Raw genomic sequence first — 22,274 nt, 5'->3', positions numbered from 1 at the left:
TGAGTTAATTGGCTTGATATAACTTCTACCAGCGGCGAAGTCTGTTTCCTCATTGAGATCCGAGCCGTCCGAACTGTCGGGTGGGACAATCTTTGCTCCGTCACGAGCCACACTAGACCTTATACACCTTTACTAACTATCAAAACCGGTATAGAATGACGACTGAGAAGCTTCCTTACGGTCACCTCACCATGCCAGAGAGAAGCACCCGCCGGGAGCGCACGGGCGGCCCGCTCGGCTCGCTCGTCGGTGTTCTCGGCGCCGCCGCGGTGTTCGCCTCCGCCGTGGTGCTGGCCGTGATCGTGCAGAACATCGGTCATGAGATGGGGAACCTCCGGGCTAAGGTGGAGAGGGATCAAGAAGAAATGGCTAAACTACAAGAAAAGGTGGCTATCCTTACTGTGACGACTGAGAGCTGCAAGCTGAGGGCTGACAGAGATCAAGAGGAGATAGCTAAACTACAAGTAAAGGCTGAGAAAAGCGACGGAGAGATAACCAAGCTCCTAGCCCTGGCACAGAGAGATCACGACGACATGGCCATGGTCCTGTCTCTGAGGGAGCGGATTGTCGTGCTGGAAACACAGATCCGAGTCGGGGGTTTGCCACCAAACTACGCCGAACAAACGTCTGCTGTAAGTAGGCATGTAGTCAACAGTAGAAGTAGTTACAAGATATGAAGTTTCAATGTTTATATCATATATAGGTATTTATCAAGTTTGTGAGACAGACTAGTGCAACCAGCTAGCAGGGCAATCATTGCTCTTTTTAGGCCTCACATCGTCTTGCTAGGTATGGTGCATGTTTAGTCTACAAGCTCGTTTTTGCCAATACATTGTGCGTTTGCTTTTTGCTTTCCACCACTGTTCTGTCCACAAAATTACAGCTAGTACGTGAGTAAACATGACCTATTGACTTGAGGTATCATTTCGTCCTACCTGACCGGTTCTGTGCAGAGCCCTGAGGGAGAACAGCCTGGGCCAGTCGGTGAGACTGACTCCGGGGTACAGAACAACAACGCCACGATGGAAGGGCACAAACGGTCTAAGAGAGATGCGCCCAACTCGGTCCGAATTCCACTTGGATTAGGTACATTTTTTTTCAAGATGTGTTTGTTCCTCCAGAATTGATGGGCATGAATGTGGTCATGCGTAATTTGAACTATTCAGTTGTGTGATTATAAGTAGATGAGATGAGATGCGTATATTTTGCTGCGATAATATCTCTGGAGCACTTGGACTTTTTGGAACACGTGTTTTGGAAAGAGTCTGGTCCACACGCACATAATACAAGTTAAGTTGACGTATTTAGCATATTACTTAGGATATGAGGTCTTGTTGGATTTCCTCTTCTCAAATCAGAATGCCATGAGGAATGCGAGCTTTCTAACTCCTGCTCCTTTACAGGTTGTTGTCAAAACCAAGCGGGACGGGACGGTCGGGACGGACGGGACGGTGTGGCGGGAGCCCCGGGACTGAAGGTGAGGTAGAACAGCACCCGGAGCAGATAACTCATTTGTCAGATGAGAGCATCCATAGCAGAATTCTGAAATGAAGCCAGGCTTCATATTAATATGTTAAAACCAAACTACGTTTTCGAAAATGCTCTGTTTCAGATTGCTGCTGTGTTCCAGGTGCACCACTATTTACCGATAAGCAAAATAATACGGACGGCTTTCTAAAAACTTCTGTTTTATAGATAAAGAACTTTTTTCAGATCTGTCCTAAACTTCACGTGTTTAAACTTTGTTTGATGTCGTTATGTTTTGTCGACAACAGTCATGAAGACTTGGTAACATTTACGGTCTGCTTTTAACAGGGCGACCCCGGACAGAAAGGAGACATTGGGTCAACCGGGGAACCAGGAGAAGGTATGGACAAGGACATTATATATAACGTCCTTGGTATGGATAAGTAAACCTTTATTTTCGCACAACTGTTCAGCTTTGCATTTCGACCGACGCACTGTACATCTTTTATCCCATCTCCCAGATAGTCTGCATTGTAACGTTGGCTCGTAAACCCGTTCTATCTCGAGTAATACTTGTTGTCACATGTGTATATTGGCAAGACCTATTTGTTCTAGGAGCAAAGGGGTCTAAAGGAGAAACTGGATTGCAAGGGGCCAAAGGGCAAAAAGGCGAACATGGAACGTCGGCTAACAACGGAGTAGGTGAGGGTACATGTGTGATATATGTGCATGCTCTTTTAGCAGACGCATGTCGTGTTTGGATCTGTTACAATACCTAAAAGTTTCAAAGCAAATTCGTCGATGGGATATGTTAGATTGGTATACTTTACTGGAATACTTTACTGGGAACATTGATTTGTTTACTTGATTCTGGCGATACAAAGCCAAAGGCAGAAAATAAATTCATCATCACTTACCCCTTTGTTGTACAGGAGGTGCTGTTTACACCCGCTGGGGCAAGAAGACTTGTCGCTCTGGAACAACGACTGTCTACTCTGGTAAGGTCTTCTCATATCTGAACATGTAGTATGAACGTTATTTGTTCTATAGATGGTTAGCATATATACGACATTAATTGTTTCGTGTATGCATGGATTGTTTCTCTTCAGCATATGACAGCACGCTACGACCAAATTTAGGATCGATTGTTTTCTTTCACTTATCGGCACGGCGCGGTCTTTTGCCCTATATTGTTGTTAAGAGTCGTAAGTCTATAAAGATGATGATAATTGTTTCATCCTTTTCACTTGACAAATATCTATGTGTATCTCCTCTCAGGTGTAGCAGGAGGTACGGATCATAACCAGCCAGGCGGCGGGACCAACTACCAGTGTCTGCCCACCAACCCACAGTGGGGGAGGTACCAAGATGGAGTCCATCATGCGAGGGCTTTCATGTATGGAGCTGAGTACCAGTTGGACACAAATGTCCCGTTTGGCTCCACCTCCCTTCACGATGACGACGTCCCGTGTGCGGTCTGCTACGTCCCAACCCGCGGCAGTAAGTTGATGATCCCCGCCCGTAACATCTGCCCCACCGGCTGGACCCAGGAGTACGATGGTTACCTCATGGCTGGTCACTACAACCACCCCGCTGCAAAAGAGTACGTCTGTGTGGATGAACAGCCTGAGGCCGTAACAGGCGGACACGCCAACCAGAACGGAGCGCTGTTCTACCCAGTGGAAGCCCGCTGTGGGCCCCTGCCGTGTCCTAACTACGTGGAAGGGAGGGAGCTCACCTGTGTCGTCTGCACCAAGTGAACCCTGTTTATCATGGACATTATCATCAGCAATACAAACTTAACCTTACCTAAGACAAGTTCAAAGGCTTTAAATTTCAATTGACATTTGTCATGTCTTGATGAAATTTCCTTGTACACAGGCCGATACATCTCTAATGCATTTTTCAAAAGAAATTGTATCATTTCTGACACAAACAACATGTTGACTCCGTACCTGTCTCATCATGTAATAGTGTTCAATCTCAAAGATTAAACCACGCACAACACTAGTACTTATATCTGGAATAGGATCAGAGAATTTTAAAAATCACTTCTATTAGACAAGATATTTTTGTAATCCTTGTTTGATATTTTACTTTATCTTGACTGGATTTGCACATGTTCTATCATCGACTATAGCAAAGAGCTTTCTGTGTTTCTAACCAGAAAAGCAATAAACGTTTGGGGATACTATGCCTTTAGTGTGCTGATATCCATGCAACCCTTTGATGGACGTTTTATCGGTGAACATTCCTACTGGTGTCATCGTTCTGAAGATGGACGGCACGGTTTTGAGAATTTGCATTGAGAATTTACACCAAACTGAATAACGATTACTTGCCAAGACTGTCACTTTTGAACGCGTTTTGTAGAAATTGATGACTGGCTAAGTTGTCAGTAATATCAATAACTTCTTTGAACATTCAACGCCAGTAGTCTTGTGCGGATATCAAGTAACAAACTTAAAAAAACACCCTGAGTGGAAAAATCTCCCTATAGTGAGCTATAATGCTGCATACATTTCTCTTTAACATGTTATTGAATGGAGAAAGAGGCCATAAAAGTTTCAAAAGACAACATGGATGCAGGGATGCTGGTAATCACAAATACAGCTCCGTAATTTATATTTACGTTATCATCTGCCCTTTCCATGTGGGGTTGTGAACACAACTGCGGTCCTAACACTTTTAGAGATACTCTGATGGCGGTAACTCAGTTCGTTTTGCTGTACGTCATTGTCCTCAACCTCTATGCTCAACAGCGTCACAATATGATATATTCTTGTACAAACAATTGAAAAAAAATGTATCGCAAATGATTTTTAGGATGAAGGCTTTTTCGCGACCCACTGTTTTCACTAAATCTGAAGAAAGGCTACCTTGGCAATGGGCTTATGATGCTTTCTGAGAAAATTTTATCGGAGTTAGCCAGAGTACCATCCTGCGTAGTGACCGCTGGCTCAATACTTTCGCTTGCTAACCACGGTTACTACGGAGGATGGTACTCTCGCTATCTTTGAGTCTGACCAATTTGCCAACAGAACTTCCTCCTGTACGCAGCTCGTACTCTGTTACCATGCGTAAGTCCTGACTGCTGGTAGTTAGAACTTGTATTACCCGCAGCAGTAGTTCAAAGGTGAAGGTCACATGTTACCTTGTTGATATCTAGTCTTGCCTCGGGATGTTGCAAGTGGCCTGCCAGGTTATCTACAACAAGTCGGACTGCGCTTATCCGAGTTCATTGAATTCGTGCGTGCGCGCTTGGTTTGTTTTCACATTGCGAGTTGAACCTGCCAAGGATCGGATTTTGGTTGGGGCAACCCTATTTTAGTTACATTTAGCATTAATGAATGCCTCCATGGTAAAATCATTAGCATCTAGAATGAGATTTACAACTAATCTATTTATGAGCTGTTTATGCCAAAGATATGATTACAGGTCAAGCACGAGGTTACAGTGGTTGGTGCAGACAGCTTCATACCCTCTAAGACAAAATCATATTGTATGTGTGTGTGCCATCTTGTCAAAGATAAGGCGACAACGCAAAATCAGGTCGCCTAAAAGATAATGGATGCTTACCAGTCAAAGGCACAATTCATAAAGGTAATGAACTTGGAATGAACACTTACGGACAATCAAACCAATATGGGTGATTATGAAACGCTTTACCACGAATATTGGCGATAAACAGAATTATCTCAATTGTGATTTATGTGTCTGAGTGAATAAACGTCAGCAACATTTTTCTTTTGTGATAAATCAAACATCTAATTACTTCTGTACTGACATATTCTAAGCAATGTGTAAAAAGGCTAACACCTATTTTGCAAGGGCCGCCTTGGAAATCAGTTTCTGGAAAACTGAAGGGACTACCTTACAAGATTAATGAACAAAAATAGAATAAAAACTGAGTAGCATTTTGCGATGTGTCCTTTCAATGTTCAGTTTTTAATGTTTCTATTTTATCGAGCAAACTCACGATATCCCATGACGAATGACGTACAATGAAACACACCAAAACCGAAATGCGAACTTCTTGATCTTTTCTTTCTAAAGCAATGACAATGTAGACATGTTCCACAAAAATGAAATGGCGAGGCCTTAATTACTTTCCGAGAAACTTTCTATCACGGGGAAGGCCCTCCTTTGTTCTTGAGTCTGGCTATTTTGCCAACACAACTTCCTCCAATACGCAGCTCATACTCAGCTCTGCAAAAACTTTGACTAACCGTAAGTCCCTGCTGTTGGTAGTTCGAGTACCTGCAGCAGAATGAGTTCGGAGAAGTTGCGCACGCCTTACGGCCCGCCGGTGTCTGAAAGAGTCTCCCGCCGTGAGCGCGCGGCCGGCCGGCTCGGGTCGGTCCTGGGAGTGGTTCGGTGTTCGCCTCCGCCGTGGTGCTGGCCGTGGTGTTTCACAACATGGTGAAGAAAATGAACAACATGGAGCAAGAGATGACCAACATGATGATAGAGGTGGCGAACGTCAAAGGATTCCAGGCGAGAGCTGAGCGAGACCAACAGGAGACCGTGACCCTGAGGGAGAGGGTTGCCGTGCTGGAATCACAGATTCATGGCGGGAACTTCCCACCGAACCAGGCCGAACAACAGTCAACTAATGTGAGTTAAAACATATTTAAAATAGTATTTCTATAACCTTATGCTATTCATCATAGATATATAATATGATATTTATCCACACAAAGGCCGAGTCATCGCTTTCCGCTAGAGACTGCCGACCGGTTAGCGACTGAAGATTTGACAGATAACTTTTAGAAGAAACATTGGAAGTTTGCGTTTCATGTGTTTTGTTGTTTTTTAATTATACCTTTATGTCTTGGACCATATTCCAATTATGAAATCAATGGATCACACAATCCAATGTTGGTCGCAATACGGTCGCTCATCAGCTATCGTTTCTAGACACACATACCGTGTTTAAGCCGTGTTCTTGTAGACAACTGTATACATATAAAAAAAAGTTATATTAGGTTGACAAACTTTGAGATCGCCTTATGATCTACCCTGTCCCATCAGACCGGTTCTGTGCTGAACCCCCAGGCTGATGACGTCAGTGTTGTTGACAGCGAGCTGCTGAGTAAGAACGACAGTGTGGGAGGGCTACTGCGCAGGCGCAAGAGAGACGCGCCGACCCCGAACTGGGTTCGACTTCCCATTGGACCTTCAGGTGAGTTCTGTTGTTATCGGCGTGACATCAAACCTTTTATATCCTGAGTTTATCGGTCATAGATCTCTGTAGGCTTCCAGCTTGGACCCGATTGATATTTTAATGCTTGTGAGTCAAACTCACCGTCAATTTGGCAGCGTTATAAAAGTATACCAGTATGAAGTCATCACTTTCACAATGTTGCCGCGAAACATCACTGCCACAACTTGCATCAAGTAGCTAGAGTTAATTAAATATTGAACAATGTTTTAGCGTTATTTCAGACTATCGTTGTCTCAGACTATCGTTAAGTGTTGTTTCAGTCTATCTTTATTCTCTTCGCCAAGAAGAGTATGTTTTTGTCGACATGGGTCTGTATGTAGGTCAACAGCATATAACTCGAGAAATTGTGGATGGAACTTTGTGATTTTTGGTAAGTGTGTAGCGGTTGTCGAAAGGAATGCCAAGTGCGAAAACGGTTTACCTGGCGTTTTTCTACGGTACTGCAGCGAGCTTGGTATGTTTTTTTGCGTTTTGTTTTGGGCAGCCTAAGTCAAAATGCAGCAGGGTGATTTTCACGATACTTGGTAGGTGTGTAGCGGTTTTGGAGAGGACACGAAGGTCAAGTGCGAAAATGGTTTACCTGGCTCTTACCTACGGTGCTGTAGCGGGATTTGTATGTAAGTGCGTTTGTCGGTATGCAAGATAACTCGAGAACCCTTGAATGGTACTCTCCAAGCAGAGGTTGAGTCGCGTAGATATGGTAGTAGTCGGAAAAATTACACCGGCGCTCCGACTACTACCATATCTACGCGACTTAACCTCTGCTTGGAGAGTACTTGAATGGATCCTGATGATATTTGGTAGGTGGGTGGGGGTCAGGAAAATGAAGGTCAAGTTCGATAATGGGCCGCCTAACTTTTAATTTTGACACTTTGTGTTCTGGACATGCTGTGGTCATGATTTTTTAGTGGTAGATAGCCCTTGGGGCAGAGAGTAAGTACTGTGAGTTTGGACCCCCTAGCGGCTTTTTGGGAACTGCAGGCACCGATTTCCTTTCAAAATTTGGACGAGAATAACTCGAGAACGTGTCGACGGTTCATCAGGATGTTTGGTATGTAGATAGAATGAGTGATGACTTACACAATGTAATACTAATTATGTGAATCAGCAGCTAATTTGCATAATTAATGAGGAAAGTTCATAAATCCATGCCAACAGCATATAACTCAAGATGCTGTGTATGGATTTTCATGATATTTGGTATTTGAGTAGCGGTTGCGGAAAGGAAGGTTGCGTTCGAAAATATAGTTGGCGTAGCATTTTTTGTTAGGACGGTAGCGGGCCGAGTGTGTGCGTTTGTTTGTGGAATGCATAACTCGAGAAGCATTGAAAGGACCCTGATAATATTTGGTAGGTGGGTAGGGGTCAGGACAACGAAGGTCGAGTATGATGGTGGGCCCCCTATAGCTAGCGGCTTCCTAAGTGATGACTTATATATTACATAATGTAATACTAATTATGCAAATCAACAGCTAATTTGCATAACTCATGAGGAAAGTTCAGAAATCCATTGAATTCCATGATAGGACTTTCAAACTTGTTTCAGACTATCGTTGTTCCAGACTGTCCTTGTCTCAAACTGTCGTTGTTACAGATAATCGTTGTCTCAGACTATCGTTAAGCGTTGTTTAAGACTCTCGTTCACCTATCCAGGCTGTCAGTCCGGACGAGACGGACGAGACGGGATACCTGGTGCTGCCGGTCTTCCCGTATGTAGGATACAGATTTGACAGTTTTTTTGTTTTTCTCAAGAAGTCAATAGTAGATAAAACTATCTTTTAAATGAAAGACGTAAAAGATAACAAACGGAAAGAAACATTTCTATACTTTGTGGAGCATAATATATTATGTGTTTTTCATATACGAGTTAACCAATGCCAGTGTAATGTTTACAGGGAACTGCTGGACAAAAAGGAGAGACGGGACCACCCGGACCGAAGGGGGAGCCAGGAACAGGTAATAATGCACGACTTTTTGTGTCTCTTACTATGTTTCAAGGGATATCCTCCAGCATAAAGCCTATCATGTTGCGTTTTGTACGAGTACTTTCTCACAAGGAAGTACGTACTACCAAAGACCCCTATGTGTGTTATCAGAGTATTTCTTTTAACTATAGTTATCGGTTACTTTTCTGTCTGATCATTATCAGAGCAATACAGTTTAGATCTGTCTGTTCCCTTTTATTAATAGGAACATCTAACGAGCAGGGACTCAAAGGCCAGAAAGGAGACATGGGATCCATCGGTGGACAAGGTCCTGAAGGCCCGAAAGGCGATAGAGGCTCCACCGGTCCTCAAGGGTTTAAAGGCATGAAGGGAGCTAGGGGCTCCACTGGTCAGCAGGGCGCCAAAGGAGCCAGTGGCTCCACTGGTCTGCAGGGCGCTAAAGGAGACAGGGGCTCCACCGGTCAGCAGGGCGCTAAAGGAGACAGGGGCTTCACCGGTCTGCAGGGCGCTAAAGGCATGAAGGGAGACATGGGCTCTACCGGTCTCCAGGGCGCTAGAGGAGACAGAGGCTACACCGGTCTGCAGGGCGCTAGAGGGGCCATGGGTCCTACCGGTCCGCAAGGCGCTAAAGGCCAGAAAGGGTACAGGGGATACACGGGCTCCACCGGCCCTAAAGGACCAGGTAAAACTACACACAGGGGTTCTCTAAGCTGAATAATAAGCTTGACAATAAGAATAAAGAAATTAAGGAATAAAGAGGAATAAAGAACTTAATCTCATAAGGGCAGTGAGCAGCTTCTCGTTAAAAAAACAACAACATCTGTATCAATATAGCCGGTATAACCGCCCTTCGGCTTCAACATGATGTGTATGACGTGGAAGGTCAACCTCCTAACGCCCGGTCCCCAACGGCATTAGCCTATCAGGACGTTTTGACACGACTGTGGTCACTCTGCGTAGGAGAATGGTGGAAGGTCGGCGCCAGATGAAAAAAATACATCTCATAGCGCGTTGCTCCTACCAGGTATATCAGATGCCGATTAGATAAAATGCGCAAAACCTTCTATCAAATGTGTCACTGCAAACTAGTTAATATATAATTAGTTAATGCCCATTGTGTTGCTTTGTTGCAGGAGGCGCTGTTTACATCCGCTGGGCCAAGAAGACTTGTCCCTCTGGAGCAACAACTGTCTACTCTGGTAAGGTCTTCTTAATGCTTGGGCATATCTGAATATGTACATTGTAGTATGAGCATTACTTGTTCTATACAAGGTTTGTGGATGTACACCGTTGTATGCTTCGTGTATGCATACTTATGAAAAGGCATGGTAATTGAGGCAAATATGATTTACAATGATTCAACGGTTCCTCTTCAGCTAGCACAAGACAGCAAGCTTCTTAGCTTGCAGATGTAGGGTCGATTGATTGTATTTCACGTATCGGTACTGCCATGTACTCTTGTTGAAACCCTTTACTGCAAAGCTCTGGTATATCCGACATACAAATACATGCCCTGTGTACCATGCCCGCATATAACCGGGATAGGGATAGGGCATTCACCTCGATCGAAAGTAACAGCTTTGCGCGCGTGTAGCGCGGGAAACCAAGAAGTTAGGGGGGCTGCCTTGTTCGAGGGGTAAGAGTCTAGTCTTAGGTCTTATCAAGGTGATGATAATTGTTTCTGTGTATCTCCACACAGGTGTGGCAGGAGGTGCGTATTGGAACCACCCAGGTAGCGGGACCAACTACCAGTGTCTGCCCACCAACCCACAGTGGAGGAGGTACCAAGATGGAATCCAAGGGTGGAAAGCTTTCATATACGGATCAGAATACGAGTTGAACACAAATGTCCCGTTCGGCTCCACCTCTCTTCACAATCACAACATCCCGTGTGCAGTCTGCTACGTCCCAACCCGCGGCAGTAAGTTGATGATCCCCGCCCGTTACACCTGCCCCACTGCCTGGACCGAGGAGTACGATGGGTACCTCATGGCTGGAAAGTTCGACCACGCCGGTGCAAAACAGTACGTCTGTGTGGATGAACAGCCCGACACCGTACAGGGTGGACACGCCAACCAGGCCGGTGCGCTGTTCTACTCCGTTGAAGCCCGTTGTGGGTCCCTGCCGTGTCCTGACTACGTGGAAGGGAGGGAGCTCACCTGTGTCGTCTGCACCAAGTGAAGTCTGTTGATGATGTACAGTCAATAGCGGCCACCTTCGCATAGCGACCACCTGGCCATTGCGGTCACTTTTTGTCGGTCCCTTGAAATTTTCCCATTGATCTAAGCATTAAGAAATAGTCTTTAGTGACCACTAATACAGGTTTGACTGTACATGGTTAGAGGGTAAAAGAAACTATCTTGACCACCCCTATAGATGACGGTTAAACCGAAGTTCGTTTTGCTGTATGTCAGTGTCCTCAGGCTCTATGCTCAACAGCGTCACCATGCGATATATTCTTGTACTTCATAGCTGAAACTTGAGGTCAGCAGTGCTGTCTTGCGACAAGTGCTAGAACAGCAGGTTACATCTTGCCAGTAGGTGGATTTTAGGATAAGATCCAAGATCTTGTTACTAGTCAAAACGATTGAAAAATATAGCAAATGATTATCAAGGCTTTTCATGATGCACTGTTTTCACTAAAATCTGACCTAACACTACTTTGTTTAAAAAAAACCCCACAAAATCCCACCCATATCAATTTAAACTGTCTGAGACTCCAAAATAGGAAGTTGATGGGAGGTGTACCCTAGTATAAAAGGCACACTTATCCGTACCAGCGACTAGTCCAAATGACAGTTCTTTAACTCTACAATGAGAAAACAGTGACTTGATTGTTTTAAATGTTTTTTTTAAAGTAATGACAAGCAAAATGGTAATGTCCTAGATCTAATGTTTTTTTGGTTTTACCTTCTAATTCTGCAGTTAGCAGCCAAACAGTTGGTCAAATCGGCAGTGTAAAATCCATTCTACTTCATCAGAAGACCAGACACTGAAGTGATGTGCAGATCTTTACATAAACATTTATTTCATGGTTGAGACATCAAGTACAAAGTGCGCATGACTATACAGTGCCCGATAACGCTCATCAAGGCAGCGTCTATGACCAGCTTTGACTGTTTTGTGCACTTTGCAATACATCTGAGATCCACGCAAAAATTCTCAATCGTTCTGACAATTTTTCCTTGGAAAATCCATCTGAAGAGGGCCTACCTCGGCCATGGGCTTAACTTATGTGGAAGTATAATGTCATGATGCTTTCTGACACAGGTTTCAAAAACCTGCTCTCTTGATTCTCCTGCTTCCTACAGCATGATAGGCTTAAATATTCCACATTTCATTTCATATTTTCTGTGCACTGACACAAAGACTGCGACTACAAGCAGTGACAACTAGAAACAAATCCGTCCCGTACATACAGTATAAATATGTGGAACATGGTGGGAGTTGTCTATAAAACTAAACTGTTAAATCACTGTTCATTTTTACAGCACGCATCTGGTGAGTGAGGCATATCAAAGGTGCCCGGATGGGAGTCGAACACTAGAAACGGTGTGGAAAGAATATTGCGGGGTACAAAATTGTTAAAATGCTGCACAAGATGTTCTGTTGTACCCAGTGCAACATCCATCCGTGGACACCTATTGCACTGAATGATGATGGCTTGACAATGGACTAGATTTCCCTCTCACCCCATGATTGCATACAACAGACATCTTTTCGTTGCACACAAAAAAAGTGACACTGGGTTTTGGAAGAATGTCGACTATTCTTAAGTACATGACTTAGGCTTGTGTACAAAAGGTTTCGAAGGCCCAATCTACATGTCTCAACTTGATCTACAGAGCAGCCTGTTACAGTCCCACTATACACAACTGCATATTTCTCTCCCCCTCTGTCCTGTGCTATGATTCTTTGGATAAGTAGAAGAGTGTCTCGGAAAGGTGTCCTAAGATTTGTTGGTCGAAGACGTGCGACATCGACAGAGTAAGCACTCTGCTCTCATGCTGTACAAACAAGGCTCTGTTCTCTGGAACTTTGGTTAAGCAGACTAGCGTCACGGCCGCTCGCCGCATCATGTCTGGACTGGTCCCTATCTCCTGGTTGTGGGACATCTGCATCATGCGAGGGTTCTGCGCGATGGCACTCGCCGTGGCCTCCGCGTCCTCGAGGAATCCGATCAGGGCGGACACGCTGCCAGCCTGACAGGCGATGGCGCGACACGTGATGGTGTCTCCCTGCGCCAGATTCGATAACAAGACGACAGAAAACTCGCGCATCACCGCTTGCTTCTTGTCACCTAACCACCGTACAAGATGGCCATTCAGCTTCTCCAGACGGCTGAAGGGAGGAGTAGCCTGGATCAAGTCCACATTGTTATCCAGGATACTCAGTTTTGCCAAGGCTTCCAGGGCAAGCCTCTGTGGCGACAACTGGGACTTTTCTGACACCGTGGCGAATGGGTCCACGGCACAGGCGGCGGGACACACCGTCCAGTGCAGAAGTCCGTCCAATATGGGAAGGCTGATGCTCTCGGGGTATATCGACAGATCCATGTTGCCTGCAATGTTAGCGAGGATGACTAAAACGTTCTCTCGCAACAGTTCCAAACAGTCCCACCACCACTCCTCCCGCTTGTACGGCACCGCGTCGATCTCAGACTCATCTTTCTCATACGTGCGCACCGCCTGACTCCTCTCTGGGTGATTGTGGTGCAAGAGCAGGAGCTTGCCCAAGGCAAGCAGCAGTCCCGGGTGTTTGGACATTTCTAAATCATTGCCTGGAATGAAGGACAAACTACGGAATATGTTGGATATACATATACACCTCCTGGCCAACTGGTCCTGCTGACTGGTCAGCAAATTCAAGGGGAACTCATCTCTGCTGCGGGGCTCGTCCTCCAGAACCTTGACTTTTTTCCTCTTCTTTGCAAGGATGTTTGCCTCCTCGGAATCATCCCCATTCTCCGAAGTCTTGGCATTTATGGTGATGCCCTCCGATTTCACTGTCAGCATGTCATCCAACATGGCCGTCACCCTCGGCTGCGTACCCGCCACTTTCTCCTGTTTGATTTTGTTGTCATTTTCATCCTCATTTTCTTTGGCTTCCCCACAAGAGTCACGCGAGTCTTCATCCTCCAGTGAATCACTGCGGTGCCATCTTCTCAGAATGCTCCCCTTGCTGTCGAAGAAAGCAATGATGTGTGAGGTATCGTCCCCTCCCCCTATTTCCCAGTGGAGCTTCCCGCTTTCGAACTCCTGCTTCAGATCCCAGTCCCTCGCCCTGGGGTTGGTGAGAACCTCTTCTACCTTCTTCACCACCTTGATGGGCTTTCTATCGAAAGGACTAACTACAGGGGCTGAGGAGGCCCTTTTCAAGTTGTTGGGTCCCATATCAAGCTCCTCTTCATCTTTCTTATCTTCCTTCTCCTTCTTCTCCAGAGCTTTCAACTTGTCCCTCTTCTTCTTCTCTTCCGGAGGTAGTGGGCAGATCTGCTTGTCATCGCCGACCTCGTACTCCTGCAGGATCCCGAATATGCTAATGAGACACCTCCTGAAGTGCTCCATCAGAGTTTCTATCATGCCCGGGAGGTGCTGCAGGTTGAAGTAAGTGACAGTGTTGTCGTCAAACAGGAGGATGTTCAGGGTGTCCAGCGCCCAGGTGGCCTCTGCCAGCAGTCCTGACTTCAGTGCCATCATGATGCGCCACGCCTCCACAGGGCCTATGGGGAACAACACAGGTTAACTTCTTAATCCATGTTTATTTTCTAAACTGAAAAAAACTTCAGTACCCACAACATAAAAAAAAATGGATATTTGTAACCATTATAAAATAACTGGAATATGTTGAAAGGTGTAAATGTATGACCTAGAAGACAACAAAACATTGAAAAATTTACACTTTATCTTTGAAACTTGTTGAGCCATCTCTGGACATTCAGCGGTTTCTGCCTCTGATAATTGTAGTAGAGCTATAATGTCAATGCTATACAAACTGTGACAATTCCATCACTCCAAACTTGGATTGGTCTCTTTTATGATCATCTTATGAAATCTATAAAGACATCTGTGTACAGGAAAAAAAAAAAACTATGACAAACTAACCCAAATCTCTTGAAGTCAGCCTCTTTCTCTTGACAAGGATGGGATGAGTGGCCTCTACTGAATCAGGTGGGAACTGCATCTCTCTCCTCTGCTGCATGGCTCCCATCCCGGGGACGGGCGGCATCTTTGACGACGACAGGCGTTGTGAGAGGAAAGCCTTATCTCGATGGGGAGACATTCGAGACTGCAGCTGCCTGGCGAGCAGGGACGGGCTCCCAGGGCCAGTGGTGTGGGGAGGGAGGGGGGGATGGTGGGCGGCTGAGAAGGACGAGGGCATGTGGTGGCTCATGGCTGAGGAGGACTGGGGAAACGGGTGACTACCGGGCTGGTGCCGACTCATCGGGGGCCAGTGGGGCTGCGACGGATCTCGCACTTGCCGCTGGTCGAAAAAGTCCTCCCTCTGGTTCATGCCATGGTGGGGGCCTGGTGGTGCCTGGCCACCAGGGTAGGGGAAGCCACTTTCACTTCTGTTTGGCCACGGGCCATGAGAGGGCCTGTCCCCCATGCTGTGGGAGTTTGGGCCCATCATGTGCTGCGGCGTGTGCGGTGCCATCGGGCCACTCATTGGTCCTTCTCGAAACTGTTGTGGATACCCGTGCTGGCCGGGCATTGGCCGTTCGGGTGTGCCAAAGCCCGGCTGGCTAAAATGCGGCTGCCTTTGTCCACTGTACCCCATCCCGTAAGGGTCTTCCTTATTCATGAACTCCGGCCGTTTTGGAGGTGGGACGTACATGTCGTTTGCGGGCCTCTTCTGAGGGTAGCCCTGGTGATACATGCCCTGCTGCTGTGGGTAGGGGTTTTGACCCTGAGGGGGTCCTTGGTAAGGGGGTGTGTAGCCATCATGAGGGGGTTGTCTCTGCATGGGCTGCTGGGAAGGCTGCTGGCCGTAGCGAGGGGGGTACATGCCCGGCTCCTGTGGTGTCTGGCCGTGGGGTGGGATCATGTTGGGGTGGGAAGGAGCAGGCGGCTGATCAGGCATGTTGGGTGTCTGGTTCTGCTGCTCAAATCTGTGTTAAAAACAAAGAAAAATTCAAAATAAGCATCAGCTGTTCCAATACACACGTTGCAGTAATACATCTATCATGAAAGTCCAAACACAGAATGGCTTAAAGAATAAAATACCATTTAGGAAACATCATCAGGTTGGTTCCCAATGAGGAATTCTTTCAGTTTGAATATGTTAATGCTCTCAATGTTCTTTATTCTACCTAGTCCCATATGTTCATGACATCAAAATATCAATACATTCAGAAATGAGGTCTACATAATGAAGCATGTTTGAGGGGTGAGTTTTACCTTTCTCTCTCGAACTGGGGGCCGTATCCTGGGTACTGGGGCATGTTCTGTCCCATCCTTGGCTGTCCGTATGAGTCGTTCACCATCCCGCCCCGCCGTGCTGCAAATGGATCGTTCCCCTGCACGGGAGGCCTCCTGTTCATCGCGTACGGGTCGTTCTGGTAGGGAGCGTTACGGTACTGTTCAGGCATGTTCATGCCTCCGCGGTTCATGGGGTCATTCTGGTTCATGTAGGGAGGCATGTTGGGGTTCATGCTGTTCTGCTGAGGCATGGAAGGCTTCTGGTAGTCGTCAGCAAACGGGTCTCTCACACTGATGCTGTTTTGGCTGCCAGGAGGCATCATACCGGCGTTTCCCATGCTCCCAGGAGGCATCATGTTGGGGCCACTTGTGGGTGGTACCATTTGTTGATCAGGGGGTAGCATATTGCCGTCGTGGTGTCCCTCCATCATGGAATTCATCATGGGGTGCTGCTGGGAGGGGGGTCTGTCCATCATCGGCATCCCAGCCATACCTACAACACAAATGGAACACTCCAGTCAGTCATTACATCATCAGGGGAAGAAATACAACACTCAAAATATTCACATGGCACACCACTCCTTTGGTTACATATTGGTAACTGGTACTGGGTAAAAGAGTGGGCTGTGTGGGGTATGCTGTTTTCACCAATATCATTTACTGGGTCAGTTCTGTGCAAGGTAAAAATACTTGATCAACTTCATATTGCAACAGGCCAATACCTACTGTCTTTGGCACAAGTCTGAGGAAGTTTCTAAAAAGATGTTCTTGTACCTCTTGTTCAATGATCAGTTTGATTTACATTCCGAGACAACCTGCTAAGACAAGTGAACATCGCATTACAAGAGATCTGTCAAGCACTGTTGCTCCTCAGATGGGCAGATCTTTCAAGCTATTCTCAAACTTTGACAACCTCGGAGAGACGTCAAGAATGCTTAAAAATTTTCGAAATATTTTGCTCATTAGACCAAAATGAGGTGTTTTAATGCAAACAACATTAACAAAATATACCAATACTGTGAACACTACAGGTTGCTGCTTGATCCTACAAAACCTTATGGTAGGACTACAATCTCATCAAGGTCGAATGTGCATTGCAGGAAGCAGCAGAACCTGAAATACCCCTCAGAAACATACACCCTGTACTACAACTTCAAACACTTCCATTGATCTAGTTTCCATGGCTACCCCACAGGCTGGATATAAGCTGGTCTTTGACAGTTGAAAGTGGTCGACGGCCTTATCTCGTAAGATACACCCTGTGTGCCAGCGATATAAAGCTATCTGAGCCACTGCTCGATCCCGAGAGCCTCTGACAATGATACACATTTCCTCCCCACTCCATCACCTGGCAACATAAATGCCTCCAGGCAAGACATTCTCATTGTGTGGGCTTCTGCCTGCCAACATTACGCTAAGTGGGGGAATCCCAAACATCCTCATCCACATGCTATTCATTACCACAGCCCACTACCGAGTGGTTCTTACCTAACAGCCAGTGGTGATGAGGGCTCATTGCTGAGCACTAGAGCAGACATGTGGCTATGATTGTATTACATAACGTCAATACAACACCTAATCCCCTTGATGACTGTTATGCTGGGATAGTGCATTGACTGCTCCCTAACCGCATTTTCATGGATCACTTGGCAGCAATACAAATTAGCGCCCCTTCTTTGCAAGCGCTGGGGTCAAAGGGGGCACGCCGGGAAAGCCCTCTTAATTTGCGGATCTATTGTTACTGTCTGTTGTGAGCACATTACGGCCGGCTGTGGCAGAGATAATAGCCCCAGGTTGTACATGTGCCAGCATCTTACTCTGACAGCCTCTCAGCTAAGCACATCAGTCACAAGGATGAAAGACCTTCTAGAGAGAGTCCTTGTACCACAAAGCTGAGGGTTGATTGATTTTCCATGCTGTCACTGGGGCAGACAGATGTTCTTGTTCAGGGGAGACAGATTAGCTTTGAATGGGTCAATTATGAGGGAGAGGTGTGGGTTTGGCTGCCAGACACATGTGCTTGTCACTACCTCACAGGTGTGATAGATGTCGTCGTCTTAAGCCGTGAACTGCTTCAGGCCATTTGCAGCATGGCATACTTGCTCTATGTCAATAAGTGAGTGATGATGGAGCTTCTGTCTTAAAGCTAGCCAAGATACTTTCTTTGAAATATCCAAGTGGCTTGTGAAGATGTGTTTTTGTATCAAACACTCTTGACAGTGTTCATGCTCAGAATCTAGAAGATTACAGCATCATGTATTACGTTAACTGTTCACATATCTATAGCCACTTGCACATCATGAGATGTGGAAACAATAATGTAGATATCACCTTTGCAACAGTCACAACAGAAGAAAGTCTGACTGAATAACAAGTGATATCATCACTGTGAAATAGACAAAACCTGACCAAAGACTTTCCTGTCCCCATGGAGATACAATGTTTAGAAGTTGATCCAACCTTTTACTGTAAGTTCTATTGTTCACGTATTTCAAAGAATATCAAATGCTCTTTCTTGAAGTTTTTAGGAGTAAAATAGCACACAAAATATAATTTAGAGAATTCAGAGTAAAGCTCACCTGGAGAGGCAGCTAGCCTCCGAGCCTCTGCTGCCATGGAGGAGGACTTCTTGCTGTTGTCCGTAGCGGCCACCAGCACCTGTGGATTGACATCCCCTCGGTCGTGCTTACACTCGAACGGGAGCAGGTACTTGATGTAGTTTTTACGGAGGGAGGAGGCGGCACTGGTGGAACTGCCGATGTTGATGGCCTGACACACGTCCCTCCACTGCTTATTCTTTGAAGCCTGCAAGTGTTAAAATGGAGAACGTTAGAGTAAACAAAATGCAAACAAAACAGATATGTATACTCATCTATGTAGGTTAGACATCCAGGTAATAAGATATGCCAAAAAGCTGTTACTCAAGCAACTGGATATGATTTTGGAAACGGTCAGATGTTTCAGACAACTATCCAGTGTCTTTTGTCAGTGACTTGGCAATATGTATCCTGACTTGCGCAAGAAGGAAATTGACAAATTTTCCAAGCCTTCCTCTGCGATGGTATCAGTTTACCTCCACAAAGCCCCCTTTCTCCTTGATGAGGAAGTACAGCCGATACAGGTCCACCAGCTTGTTGCTGATAGACGGCGCCTTGTTGCTGGGGAAACCGCGCTCTTCCCAGAAGGCTACCAGGGTGTCCAGGAACACTTTCCGCTCCATGTCCTCTCCGAAACTGTCGTACATCTTCAACATCTGCTCCGGCGGCATCGGAGACTGGGATTGGTTGTTGCGCTGAGGAAAGGAAAGGTAATGCAACATTAATATAATGATAAGGAATGCTTTACAACAAAGGTATGAGACTACACCTCATTGGGAAGTTTACCCTTTGTGATCAGGTTTCCAACTTTCTTCTGCATCAATACAAAAACACTGATGGGAAAACACGCAAGTTTTATATGTATGTAATATACGTATGTATTATGTAAAAGCTGGTCAGATGTCAAATGTTGTCAATAAACTTTAACCACTACTGCCCATATAATATACATCAAAGATCAAAAGGTATTGGAGTGCTCCCAACGTAAGGCGATCAAACAGACATTTAATAATGGATAAGGCTGCCCCACGGGAGCTCTATATATTTATGTGCTTGTGTGTCTGCTAATACCATGCTATCACACATTGCCTCTATTTATATCAACACTTCTTCAAATGAACAACACCTTAATCTCATTCGACAGTGTTTATAAGGTGTTCTATCTAAGACTTTAATGATCACATCTTCCTTATACACAGTATGTATGGAAACTTCCTTTGCATTAAATTTTCTGTCTTAAGATATTTCATTTTCCAATCAAGAAAAAGAAGTGACAGGTACTTTTTGGGTTGCGTTGATTATTTAAAAATTTTTTATAGTCCCCAACATACATGACAGAATGTATTAATATCAATCTCTACCTGTGCATTTCCTATGAAAATCCTGACCACGATTTCCTCAGCATGTTCTATCTTTAGCTTCAGCTGTTGCAATGCAAATGAAGGAGGGATTTGGTGCGCGCTCGCCTGGCTGTGTGGAAGATTAGTTTCTCCACTGATACCATCGAACACCTTAACAGTACCCTGAGGAGGGCCTATCTATTGTACACTAATGACAGTCGTTAGCTTGTCTCTTCCTTAATTAAGTCTCCCCAGTCAAGGCATTATTCATGTGAGGTACAGTAGTGTGGAACGCACTGCAAGCCATCCTAATTACATTTTCTGTGATTGGTAGGGAACAGCATTGTGCTCTCTCAATACGTATTGCTTTGGGGATTGGAGGAGACCAATATTGGATAGTAACACCAATTTTGGATCAATTACTTAAAGATGTGGTAGCGCAACCCTAAATCATAGTGATCATTTTATGACCTTAGGCAATCTTAACACAACTGGCGGTTCTATCATGATCAAAGTTATATTTTCAACTGAGTGCTCGTGCAACTTACTTATTACATTAGACCAATGAAATGAGTAGAAGCAGTATCAAGTGTTATTCTTCAAAACCAATCATACTCAATTGTTTAAACAAACTAGAAAGGCCGACATTTGCTTAAGAGCAAATACAGCATATTTCAGCCATACCCCTTCCCACGCAACATTGGACTGTTCCAAATCACCCCTGCGCAAAAATGGAACATCTTAACAGTACATTATCCCCCAAAGTGGACTGGAATTGTGAATTGATTCCAGGTAAAGACAGAGCTTGCTTCTATTTTTCAGAAAATGACAATAATCACACCTTCCATTCAGAAAATTTTCATCATGACTGAAAATTGTTGAATGACTTCATGTAATGTCATTAACAATTTTCAGTACGATAACTAGGTGTAAGTTTAAAAAAGTATAAGCTCCTTGTGATGTGGGTACATTTATTATTGCAGTGAACTTTTTTATTCAAGTAGGGCATACGATTTAATAATTATCAAGCAGGTGCAGGTACTGTAGGAGCGTTTGTTTTCTTCAAGCTGTAAAACTGTTAAACTGTTTTACTTTGTATGCAATCAGCCATCGAGCCTATTCTTATTTTAGTTTAACAACTCAGTCCTGCCAGACCCGGAAGATACGATTGAACCTTGTTCGAGGATTTATTTTCGTCTGTCTGGTCAGTCTGTTCATACCCTGGCGCTGAGATTGTTTTATTGGGCTGAAACTCTGGCAGTTTAAAGTTACTTACAATTTAAATGTTCAAAGTTTATGTCAAACAACAACAGCACTAGGAACACATACATTTGCTCTGGAGAAAATACAGCAGTTTTCGCAAGTTCCAGTCCAGTGATAGAAATGTGGCCACTATAGACAGGTGGTCACTATAGAGAAAAATGCTCATCTATTGACTAGGAGCCATACGTGATTTCAGTACACTGATCATTAATCATATAAACATTGCACAGGTAAGCCAATTGTTTAGATGTACAATTAAGTTCAAATAATTCTGAAGAGAAATATTGATGAGAAAATAATCATTCTCGCCACTGTCTAACTTATAATTACGTATCAAAACTAAACGCAGATTTTCTAACTAACGCACCTTTCGCCGACTTCATCAAAGGACCGCCGGCTATCAATCAAACACGGCTGTTGATTAGACTTACAGTTTCAAACAGTCATGTGCTGTGTGCCAGTTGACAGCGAACTTCATGCTACGTGATGTTTTACATTGCTTGAACCTTCTATCTTACAGCGGTGCTTCTACAAAATATTTATACTGTAACACTGAGTCCCACATGTTTTATAGAATAGAATTTGACGCAGAACAGCGTTTTCTGCTGGGTATTTTTTCTTGAAACATGTCCGTGGGAATATCAACGAGGCGGCGACGTAGGGATATCAGACCGTCAACAAAAGTCGCACAGCGACTAACGGCGCAGCGAAGATACTAGCGCTTCAACTAAGGATGGCAACCCGTACAATATTTTTGTATACTGTTGAGCTAAGTAAAGTTTGTTGTTTATGAGGTTTTAGTTGTCTTTGAGGCTTTGATCCGAAATATTTTAAAGTCAAACTGCTGAAGAGAAGTAAGTGACTGCTACGATTATCGTAGATATGGCCCTAAAAAACTGATAAAAGAAGCCTTCTCAATAGTCTAAAATGCAAGAGCTTCCGGGGGGGCTTCGCCCACCTGGGTCCCCCCCACAGTGGCCTGCCACTGACCCCGCCAGGACATTCGGCGGCCC

The 22,274-nt window shown here is 45.0% G+C and overlaps 3 protein-coding genes across 11 annotated transcripts in view; 2 read left to right on the top strand and 1 right to left on the bottom strand.

Annotated features, from left to right (window-relative positions):
- Positions 1 to 49: 49 nt before the first annotated feature.
- LOC118422639 (collagen alpha-4(IV) chain-like) lies at positions 50 to 3,663 on the top strand. Its single transcript, XM_035830296.1, has 7 exons — positions 50 to 632; positions 954 to 1,086; positions 1,404 to 1,477; positions 1,816 to 1,867; positions 2,083 to 2,169; positions 2,400 to 2,465; positions 2,746 to 3,663. The coding sequence occupies exons 1-7, from the start codon at positions 156 to 158 to the stop codon at positions 3,225 to 3,227; spliced, it is 1,371 nt and encodes a 456-aa protein (XP_035686189.1). The 5' UTR covers positions 50 to 155; the 3' UTR covers positions 3,228 to 3,663.
- A 1,885-nt stretch (positions 3,664 to 5,548) lies between these two features.
- Positions 5,549 to 12,240, top strand: LOC118422714 (short-chain collagen C4-like). Its single transcript, XM_035830433.1, has 7 exons — positions 5,549 to 6,084; positions 6,502 to 6,652; positions 8,348 to 8,403; positions 8,590 to 8,650; positions 8,885 to 9,322; positions 9,774 to 9,839; positions 10,340 to 12,240. Exons 1-7 carry the CDS (start codon positions 5,887 to 5,889, stop codon positions 10,819 to 10,821), a joined length of 1,452 nt encoding a protein of 483 aa, XP_035686326.1. The 5' UTR covers positions 5,549 to 5,886; the 3' UTR covers positions 10,822 to 12,240.
- The window catches only part of LOC118422709 (AT-rich interactive domain-containing protein 1B-like), a 53,475-nt gene continuing 42,846 nt past the window's right edge, over positions 11,646 to 22,274 (bottom strand). For all 9 annotated transcript variants that reach the window (XM_035830427.1, XM_035830420.1, XM_035830421.1 and 6 more), the window contains 5 exons: positions 19,135 to 19,353; positions 18,641 to 18,866; positions 16,041 to 16,554; positions 14,745 to 15,751; positions 11,646 to 14,362 (listed from right to left, as the gene is read on the bottom strand). In XM_035830427.1, coding sequence (XP_035686320.1) covers positions 12,546 to 14,362; positions 14,745 to 15,751; positions 16,041 to 16,554; positions 18,641 to 18,866; positions 19,135 to 19,353 — 3,783 coding nt within the window. In that variant the 3' untranslated portion in view covers positions 11,646 to 12,545. The remainder of the gene's footprint in view (positions 14,363 to 14,744; positions 15,752 to 16,040; positions 16,555 to 18,640; positions 18,867 to 19,134; positions 19,354 to 22,274) is intronic.

The sequence above is a fragment of the Branchiostoma floridae genome, chromosome 9 (assembly GCF_000003815.2).
Source record: "Branchiostoma floridae strain S238N-H82 chromosome 9, Bfl_VNyyK, whole genome shotgun sequence".
NCBI lineage: Eukaryota > Metazoa > Chordata > Leptocardii > Amphioxiformes > Branchiostomatidae > Branchiostoma > Branchiostoma floridae.
This window is presented reverse-complemented; position numbering and strand designations above follow the sequence as displayed.

Coding starts and splice junctions, on each gene's coding strand:
- LOC118422639 (XM_035830296.1), top strand. CDS start 156: ATGACGACTGAGAAGCTTCCTTACGGTCACCTCACCATGCCAGAGAGA. Junction 2,170..2,399: donor GTCGGCTAACAACGGAGTAG/GTGAGGGTACAT, acceptor TTTGTTGTACAG/GAGGTGCTGTTTACACCCGC. Junction 2,466..2,745: donor AACAACGACTGTCTACTCTG/GTAAGGTCTTCT, acceptor ATCTCCTCTCAG/GTGTAGCAGGAGGTACGGAT.
- LOC118422714 (XM_035830433.1), top strand. CDS start 5,887: ATGGTGAAGAAAATGAACAACATGGAGCAAGAGATGACCAACATGATG. Junction 6,653..8,347: donor ACTTCCCATTGGACCTTCAG/GTGAGTTCTGTT, acceptor TCACCTATCCAG/GCTGTCAGTCCGGACGAGAC. Junction 9,323..9,773: donor CACCGGCCCTAAAGGACCAG/GTAAAACTACAC, acceptor GCTTTGTTGCAG/GAGGCGCTGTTTACATCCGC.